Below are 9,988 nucleotides of genomic sequence, written 5' to 3'. Positions count from 1 at the left end.
TTAAATTTCAATAATATAATAAAATAATAAAGATATCTTTAATTAAGAATATTTTATAGAAACTACAATAAAGATAAATTCTCATTTTTATTTAATTTTTTAAATTTTAATAATTACTTAACTCGAAGGATATCTAAGCAAAAGATAAAGAGTTTCAAAAAGTCTATATATAAAAACTTTTTAAAGAGTATATATTGTTACAAACCAGCTTAATCCGATCGGCAACAGTTCTAAAACTTAGATCCTAGCTTGATAGCTCTCTAATGGCTAAACGGATATTTCTCTAATTAGGGTTTCCTCTATATATATATAGAGGCTCACCCTAGGGACTCATCAACTATGTTAAACAAATCCAAACAAATCTTAACAAACTAATAATTAAATTAAAACCCTAACAAACCAACAAAACCAGTCTTCCTTATCTTCTCGAATTAACCCTTTGTTGTAGATAGATTCTGAATCTTGAGAAGTTATGAATATGAAAGTTCTAGATCTTAAGGTTGGCGACCTTATCCAACTGTTTTGATATTATTTGGATATGTGTAGAATATTCTACGAATATTTTTGCGAAACTACGCAGGGTTAAATTTAACCAATTAAATAAATATAATTAAACCAAATAATCAAGTAAGATAATTAGACTCAAACCATCGAGCTCAATCTCCTTTGATATGATTCGATCTGACTCGGTTCGCATCTATATATGCATATAAATATAAAATTTAAAATAAATATTATTTTTTTGCATTAAAAAGAAAGCAAGGGACCTGGTAAAATAAAATAATTTTAACATAATATTATTTTATTAAAAAAATAATAATATCATATAGAATTTGACCACTTTTGTCTCATTTCATAGGGGGTCAAAAGAGCATATTTAGAAGCAATATTAAATTTTCATCAAAGAAAAATGCGAAAGTAATACTACATTATGCTGCTATGTGGTATCAGATAAGTAAATAAATTAATCGTACACTGCCATAGAAAACATAGAGCTTTGTTTAGTAGCTTAATTAGCACGCACTAATAAGTAATGATTAGTAGAGATCACCTATGTTTCCTCGTCCTATCCACTATTGCCACATCATCGTATGTCTCATGTATCATCAGCTTCTGTCTTGCCACGTCAGCGCATAAGAATCTATATGAATCACAAATTAAAATATTAATTTAATAAGTTATTTTTAAAATAATAAAGCTTATATTATCGGAAAGGAGATGCATCTTTATTGGATACTGATTGGATAGTGCTCATCTTACATCCTAGTTTATATTTTCAATCTGAGTATAAATTAGACAGATTGTAAAATTTAAAATTATATTCTAACTAAATCTTCAGATATGAATCAAATAATTTTTAATTAGATAATTAGTTTTTAAACACATGTAACAAACAATGACATTCTTTTGGAGATAATTAAAAGAAAATATTTTTAGTGAAAAAATAAATTTTTATATATCAAATATATATTAATTTAATAAAATCAATCTTTATAAATAATTAAAACACATCATTAGTAATAATATTAGTATTCACCGATTAAATAAGTAAATTTAAATTATAAATCATTTTAAAGTACGTAGATAAACTGATATCCGATACAAATTATATCTAATTGATTTTCGTACCAATATCCGAATTTTTCTACCTATATTTAAATTTGTATTCATTTTTTTAACTCAGAGGTTTAGTTAATTTAACTCAGAAGTTTAGTTAAGTTTAACTAACTGATCTAACGGTACGGTGTTTTCTACACATATTCGCTAAATCATAGTACTTATAAATAGTAAAAATATAAGATGTAAATCATAATTTTATTAAAAGACATGGTGTTATACGTAAATTTCCCTATAATTTATTCATTTTTTACTTACATTCACTATGTTTTGATTGATTATTAGGTTGCTAAGAGATCTCCACATTTATATTTATAGCTTATATTTCTGGGGAAGGATTGGAGCTTTGGCACAGATTGAGTTATTAGTCTATCATAAGATTTCTTGAGGAGTGCACTGTTTTCAAGATTGGCTGCAAAATATGGACAAATGTGTCACTTTAATATCTAACCTATTTAAAATGTTTTTAAAGTTTGGAAATTTGATTAAAAGCAGCCACCATGAGTTACTTTTAACTAAACAAGAGCCAATAAAATAGAGAATTGCTACTTCCGAAAATAAAAGATTAAAAGAATCCAAAATATAGTTTAATTCATCTATAATGTCATTAGGAATGCTAACTTTAAAGTATTTTTGAGGCATATAAAGTATGAATAATAATAATAGAGATAAAAACATAGTTGAATTGTATGGTTGAGAGTGTAGATGCAATATCTAATTTAAAACTATTATTTCATATGGTGCATTAAATCTGAAAAATAATACTTTAAAAAGTTAATTAGACTCAGATGTAGTCTTTTGGTGTATACTTAGATCAAATGGATATCAAAAGACTATATATATCCATCCCAATTTGACTCGTCGTCTTCCTTTCTTTTCTAACGCATCTTTCCTCTCCTTTCTTATATTCTTCTTTAATTAAACACTTTATGAATCACACCCTATATTTTACCTAGTTTATTATTCACATTTTATTTTTGAGGATTTTATAACCTGATCCTTCATTTTTTTTTCCTATAATTTTTATTTAACACTATGACATTATTTTAAGTAACTATATTAAATAAATTACTAAATACCTTCACCGCCCTCTCCCATCATCTTTATCCTTTCACCATCTTCTTTCATCTTCTCCAACCATCTCTTGTCATCACTGTTGCCATCACCTTCGCTTGTCTCCCCCCTTCCCTTCTCCTTCCTCCTCCTCCTCCTCTTCTTTTTCTCTCCCTTCTCCTCTTCTACCTATCCTTACTATGGCCGGTGGTTCATCGAAAAAGATGAAACGAGCTGAGCATCTCAATCGCCTCCAATTTGAGAATCAAAAACTTCAGCTTTGGCATAATGATGTGATGAGAATGATGGAGAAAAATAGGAAGGAAAGGGCGAAGGAAATATAGGTAATTTAAAATTTTTGTATATTATAATAAAATATTTCTTTGCCGGTGTCGTTCAAGTTAACTTAGGATGTTAAATAAAAATTATATGAGAAAAGTAAGAGTTAGATAACAAAATCTTAAAAAACGAAGTGTGAATCACGAAATAGGTAAAACATGATGTGTGATTTATAAAATTTTCTATAAAATATAACTAATAAAATATGTGTTTAACAAATAAGGCATTATGAAATAAAACCAAACGAAACAAATTATTTATTTAACTATATATATCTAGAGAAGCATGTATATCTTAATACACCTATATTTTTAGATACAAGAAACCAAACAATATTGTATTTTTGCTAAATTTTTCCAATAGCCTTATTAGGATACGCTCTTTCTTCTAAAACATTTTATAGGTTGCAAAATACTACATAATCAAGTGAGTAAAAGGTTAGGTTGCGTCAAGCATAATGGTCGGGCTTTCGGGCCAAGCTAGGTAGGCAAAGGGCTTGCTCGTGTCGCTCGTTACTAAATCGGGCTGGGCTTATCCATTCATTTTTAACAAGTTTGGGCCTTACTCCAAGCCTTGTTTTGCATTAAAAAAGCAAAAATAGGAACCTCGATAATAATAATAATAATAATAATAATACAAAGAGTGTGGAGTTTGACTACCTTTATCCTCGTTTGGTAGTAGGGTCAAAACCATCTCTCAAAGAAATATTAAAATATGCTGTGCGACATCAATCAAGTAAATTAATTAATTATAATACCAAACAAAGAAAGATAGAGCATCGTTAACTAGCTTTAGCTACTTATTATATATGCCATAATTGATTGAGATCACCCATATCTCCTCGTTCTATCCAGTGTTTACCACTTTATTATATGTCTCATCTATACATAATAATATCATTTAAAAAAAGTTATTTTTAGTGGAAGTGTTTTATATTCCTAATAGAATCTATCTTTTGACGACTATGGAAAAAAGGAATGATGTCTGTTTTAATAGCAGGGAAGGTCTGATGGATTAAAAACTATTACTTTGGAGAATGTTTGGGTCGAGAGGTAGACTGCTTTGGTGATTATTAATCTATAGATTTCAGTCCTTAGAAAACAAAGAAGTGCATGAAGTTTGAGAGAGAAAATAGAATAATTGAAGAATTAGCACGTAAAAGAAGAAGGAAAAAGAGAGGAGATTCTCCAATAATTACTGGCCCATTAATGGGATAAGCAATCCTCCCTCCAACCAAGTTGGGCTAATAAATTTGGCGTTTCTCTCGTGAATCGGATCGGCCGCCGCTATCAAAAGATCGCCTCTTTCGTCTTTCCATTGCTCTTCTCTTTATTGGTTCTTTGACCTGCAACCTTCGCCACCCATTACTTTCTATTTAAAAGCCTCCGTTTTCTCATCCCCAAATCCTAATTCAAAAGGCATCGCCTTTTTAATCTCATCATCGGTCAGAGAAAAGAAAAGGAGATTTAAGGATTAAAGACAGATTCCTGAATCCCACGTCATTCATTGCAACCCCCACGGAATCTTCACCTCCCCTCCCTTCCATACGATCCAAAAGTATGCTCCTCCTTTTCCACTAGCGAAAGCTTTGGCCTTTCCCACTTGGGTCTTTCGATTTTGTCCGTTTGGAACGGGTTGGGTTCTTAGTTTTCTTCGTGCTATCTCGCGGTGGTCGAGGTTGAGATATATTGGCTCTTCTCTGTGAGTATCCCCTCTGTTCTTGGTAGACTCTGTTCTGTGGATAAAGATTGTTTCTTTCTTGTGAAGTAAGACATCATTAGGCGTAGTGATGCATTTGAAATGATAAAAATTCCCTCTCTCTCTCTCTCTCTCTCTCTCTCTCTCTGGTTCTGTATTTTGAATCATTGTCAGAAGGCTATCAGGTTGTTCGTGATATTGATCGGCGACGTAAGGGAAGATAAAAAAGAAAATTTTGCTTTTGCTTTTCTACTTGCTGCGGTTCCTTCTCTGGTCCATCCATTATCTTCATGGGTTTTCAATTCCAGTTTCAGCGAGAGTAGAAGTCATTATACCCATTTTAAGTGCTGGTCTTAGGCTACTTAAAGAAGATTTAGATGGGTCCTAGGCTATTTTTCCATTTTGTGATCTGCGAAATCTTCACTATTCTTTCTTTCATGATAAACAACCTTTGATTGCCGAACCTGGCTCTTGCTTTCTCACTCTTTGAGAAAGGGAAGACTAACCAGACAGAGAAGGGTCGGGCACTTGAAATGAATAGGTGTCCAGATTTTTTATGCTTCAGATTTCATTCATTTGACCATATAGGATGTTTCAGAGTTTCGTGATAAAATTGTTTCTTTTTCATTTTCTCTATAAGTTATATACTATCAGATGCTACTGAGCTCGTTAGCATTCCAGTATGTTAACTTTGAGATTACAAAGTCTGTTTTGGAGGGTGAGTCGTGGATGAAATTGTTGATCTATCCAATGTCACAACTCAGAAGTTGGTTGGCTGATGGTGTCTATTATTCCTTTTTAATTCTACTCACAAATTATGCATTGTTATTTTATTTTACTTCAGGTTTGTTTTTTGACAAAATGTTCTGACTACTTCAGGTTTGTTAAGGCGAACTAGTGATGAGTTACCAGTTAGACAATGGGGAAGTAGTTCGACATGAGGTTTTAATCTCTCTGTTCGCCAACATATGTAGTTTATTCATTATTTTTTGCAGTTCCTCTTAGAAATTACCATCTGTTTTTATGCATTTAAACAGGGGAAGTTCTTTGCGATGATCGTCTGCTGGCTTCTAGGAAATGGATGCCTTTTCTCGTGGAATAGCATGTTAACCATTGAAGATTATTATGTCTACCTGTTCCCTGTATGTGCTTGGTTACCATCTTTTTACGTCACTTTGCAGAATTATCATTATTTGACTATATTTTAATCGCTTTTCTCCTTATAATTTCTTCTGATATGTGCTAGCTGCAGCAGAAAGTTTTCGTTTTTATCTTCCCCTAAAACATTGAGACAGTGAGTTTTCCGCTGATGAGGCTTTTTTATTCTGTCATGGACTGTTGTAGGTTTTTCTTCTCCAACTAGTATCAGGCTTCCTCCCATTGGGATAAAGTTATTTTCAGTGATAAAGAACTGTATATATGTCCAAGAAATGTTTTGACAAAATATTGTCTCCTCTAATTGGACTTTGACACATTCATTTTTGAAACTGGTTTCACTTTGACAAGTGACAACCTGAATGCTCTATCCCTATAGGTATTATGTTAAGACTCCAGAATATCTGAATGCTAGATGCCACAGCTGATAACTTCCATAATTTGTTAGGTGAAACTGGGATACTATCCTTTTTTCTTTTTACATTAGATAATTATATTTAGTATGGATTTGATGCATCGAGTACTTTTTAAATATTTTATATCCATTTCCTGTTGTTGTGAAATCACATTTGAGTATTGAGTTTGCCTATCACTTCTTCCACATTAAACCCTCAAAGCTGCAATCTACCTATTTGACATTTAGTTAATCTACTGTGCTCGTGGCTACTTTTAGTCCTCTTTGAATGACATTACATAGTCACATGAAGCAATTTCTAAGTTCGCTAAATAAAGCATTTTGGCTGATTGTCAAATAGTGCATCACTAAATCTGCTTCCTTGATAATTGTCAATATTGGAAGTTTTTCATCTTATCTTACAGTCACATAGGTTCATGGAGCTAATAATAAGGTAATGATAAAATATTCTAGAGAGCTTTCCTTTTTGCCTATATTTTCTGGAATATATATTTGTCTATGTACAAAGTTAGTAGTGCCTTGAATTGCAAAGAAATCTGAAGAATCATGTGTTGTGGATTAAATCATATGATTTTGAAACTTGTTAATTCATAACAACTAGTTATCTGTTACAGTAATCTATATTTAGTTTCTGATTCAAATGCATTTTAGTTTATATGTTTCTCAGTCCTCTCAGCGGTCATCCTCTAGGATTAATTGCTATTTTGAGTTTGTTATGTACAAATACCGGGAACTCTAATTGACAATACGGGTTGCTATCTAGGTGACCAACTCTTTAATCAATAATCAGACATAGAGGTTGTCAAGAAATTACATCATTTAAAAATTTTCCTTATGAAGTAGAGCTACTGTTAATTTTCTTATGCAGTCATTGATAAACAAATAGCCAATGTTCTTAATGCAGGAGTACTGCCCAACTAAAGTATTTACTTTTGTTCGTCAACCTTTTTCCTTTTGATATAAATGTGTTTAAGTGAAATTACTTCTATTCAAAGCAGAAATTGTTTTTATGAAATAGAATATAGCTACCATTAATTATCTTATGCAACCTTTAATGAATAAATTGGTGATGTTCCTTCTTACTGCAGAAGTACCACCCAACTAGAGTACTTACTCTTGTATATCAACCTTTTGCCCTTGGATCTATTGCTATATTAGCATATCGTGAAGCAAAGATTAACACTAGAGTCCGCAACCTAACTGGCTACACTCTCTTCTTCTTAGCCTCATTGGCATTAATAATTGTAAGTGTAACTTTCCTCCTCATGACTTGTTCTGAATTTCCTAATCTCTTTAAATACCTTAACAAATTTAATTAAATCAATCAAGTCCGTGCTGTGTCTATTTTGCAGTTGGATGTCGCTACTTCTGGAAGAGGAGGAATTGGAGTCTTTGTTGGTGTATGCATCGTCAGCGGGGCATTTGGAGTAGCTGATGCTCATGTTCAAGGGGGCATGGTTGGTGATCTCTCCTTAATGTGTCCAGAGTTTATTCAGGTACTTTGTTGGTGGTTTACTAATATTTTACCTTTTATTTTATTAGTTTTCTGTGTCCGTAAGCTAACCTTTTTTGGTTTAGCCTGGCAGTACCTTTAGTAGTAATTTTGACTTTGTCCTCCATTTTTTTCTTGTCTATCTGCAGTCCTTCTTGGCTGGCTTAGCTGCATCGGGTGCACTCACCTCTGCTTTGAGGTTGATTACAAAAGCAGCTTTTGAGAACTCCCAAGATGGTCTGCGCAAGGGAGCCAGTATGTGAAACATATTATGCTAATATACACATAGGTTATATATTTGTTGATTACCTTACTATATGCTTGATACTTAAGAAATGAAATACAATCTTCTGTGGTGTCATATCGACTATTACTATGTCACGAAATGTATGCTGATTGGATTACAATATTCAAATGTGTTCATATCTTCATCTTTCTGTTATGGCAATAAGATTTAGCAAATTTTTTAGAATCACTTTGAACTCTGTAGTAAGTCACTTTGCATTACTTCCTGCAGTGATGTTCTTTTCAATATCATCATTTTTTGAGCTGCTATGCGTTCTTCTATATGCACTCATCTTCCCCAAGCTACCAATTGTCAAGTACTACCGCTCAAAAGCCGCTTCTGAAGGATCTATGACAGTTGCTGCTGACCTTGCTGCAGGCGGCATCCAAAGAAGTCAAGATGGAGTCAGTTTCTCCCTGATGGTTTTGCAGTTTTTATAAACAGTTTTTTTTTTTATAGAATTGGTTCCTAATTTTTTTTCTAAATAGTGCAGGCTGAGGAGGATCCAAAACTTCCAGAACGTTTAACCAACAAACAATTGTTTTTAGAGAACATAGACTATGCGATTGATGTGTTTCTGATATATATTTTAACACTATCTATTTTCCCTGGATTTTTGTCTGAAGATACGGGATCCCACAGTTTGGGCTCGTGGTAAGCTCTCATTTCTTGCATTCCTCATTTTATCAACATGATTTAGTTTCTGATAGTCGATAGGGAATGTATTGTTTAAACATAATGATAGATCTTGCTGATGTCTTGGTGTGCAGATTGATAAATGATCTTGTTGTATCTCACTGCACAGATGATCGTTATCGTTGAATTCATTAGTAACTCATGATTGCATTGAAGCTTCTGGGTGTATAATATAGCATTACTATAATTCTGCACTGTCTTTCGCTTAATTAATCTTACATGAATAATATGGTGGAAGGAGCTATACTATTTCAAAATTATTGATGTTCTATGTTCTGGATTTTGTGTGCCATTCAGGTATGCGCTTGTCTTGATTGCCATGTATAATGTGTGGGATCTCATTGGGAGATATATACCTCTCATAGAACGGCTCAAGTTGACATCTCGAAAGTGCCTCACGGTTGTGACCCTTTCACGTTTCTTGCTCATTCCAGCATTCTATTTCACGGCTAAATACGGAGACCAGGGATGGATGATTATGTTGACATCAATCCTAGGATTGAGCAATGGTTATCTTACTGTCTGCATTCTTACTGCAGCACCAAAAGGATACAAGGTAAGTGACTGTCTTGATCATTTAAATTGCACAGGCCACTTTTACAGTCTGAAATCTGAACAATGAACTGTGTTTGCTTGTTCCAGGGACCTGAGCAAAATGCTCTAGGAAATTTGCTTGTGATGTGCCTTTTAGCGGGTATATTCTCAGGCGTCACGCTTGATTGGCTGTGGCTGATCGGCAAAGGCTGGTGATGCTGAATGAGTAGCTATTCTTCGAGACCAGTTGCGAATTTCTTTTAAATCTTTTCTTTGCATGTAAATTCTGCTTATGTTATTGTGTTGCCTGGTTCTTCTTGATCCTTAGTCTTGTTCTTCTGCAATTTGATAGAAAGTATCAAATCTACGCTTCGCTGAACAGCACCATTATTTGCTGGAATAACAGAGCTGTAACCTTGTGAAGTGTCAATAGTTCAAGTCTGAATAATTGAAATTGAGCAAATTCAAGTTTCAAGAAAATATTTATGTCAATGAGTTAGTATTTCATCTTTCTCTCATGAACCTTCCCTTTTCTTTTTCTTCTCAAATCTATAGAACAATGGATGTCTGAAGTTACTTATTAGCATCATTTTTTAATTAGTGGTGTAACCAGTGTAATAGAATAAAGGGTTAATTATGTCGACACCCCTCCTGAATTATATCTAGTTTTTACGGAGACCTCCTAAACTTTTTTAGGTTAAAA

The 9,988-nt window shown here is 33.0% G+C and overlaps 1 protein-coding gene across 1 annotated transcript; it reads left to right on the top strand.

Moving 5' to 3' along the window:
* Positions 1 to 4,293: 4,293 nt before the first annotated feature.
* LOC140758570 (equilibrative nucleotide transporter 3-like) lies at positions 4,294 to 9,783 on the top strand. The gene is made up of 10 exons (XM_073094766.1): positions 4,294 to 4,710; positions 5,587 to 5,649; positions 5,745 to 5,849; positions 7,366 to 7,521; positions 7,630 to 7,773; positions 7,919 to 8,024; positions 8,287 to 8,459; positions 8,549 to 8,709; positions 9,049 to 9,307; positions 9,394 to 9,783. Exons 2-10 carry the CDS (start codon positions 5,608 to 5,610, stop codon positions 9,499 to 9,501), a joined length of 1,254 nt encoding a protein of 417 aa, XP_072950867.1. The 5' UTR covers positions 4,294 to 4,710; positions 5,587 to 5,607; the 3' UTR covers positions 9,502 to 9,783.
* The last annotated feature ends 205 nt before the right edge of the window (positions 9,784 to 9,988 follow it).

This window comes from Typha angustifolia, chromosome 4, assembly GCF_048772165.1.
Source record: "Typha angustifolia cultivar Huaian chromosome 4, ASM4877216v1, whole genome shotgun sequence".
Classification (NCBI taxonomy): Eukaryota; Viridiplantae; Streptophyta; class Magnoliopsida; order Poales; family Typhaceae; genus Typha; species Typha angustifolia.
The sequence above is the reverse complement of the archived record's forward strand: the minus strand, read 5'-3'. Positions and strand labels throughout refer to the sequence as shown.

Excerpts from the sequence above, each read along its gene's own strand:
- LOC140758570 (XM_073094766.1), top strand. The coding sequence starts at position 5,608 with ATGAGTTACCAGTTAGACAATGGGGAAGTAGTTCGACATGAG. Across the intron at positions 8,710-9,048 it reads TCCCACAGTTTGGGCTCGTG|GTATGCGCTTGTCTTGATTG; the intron begins GTAAGCTCTCAT and ends TGTGCCATTCAG. Across the intron at positions 9,308-9,393 it reads CAGCACCAAAAGGATACAAG|GGACCTGAGCAAAATGCTCT; the intron begins GTAAGTGACTGT and ends TGCTTGTTCCAG.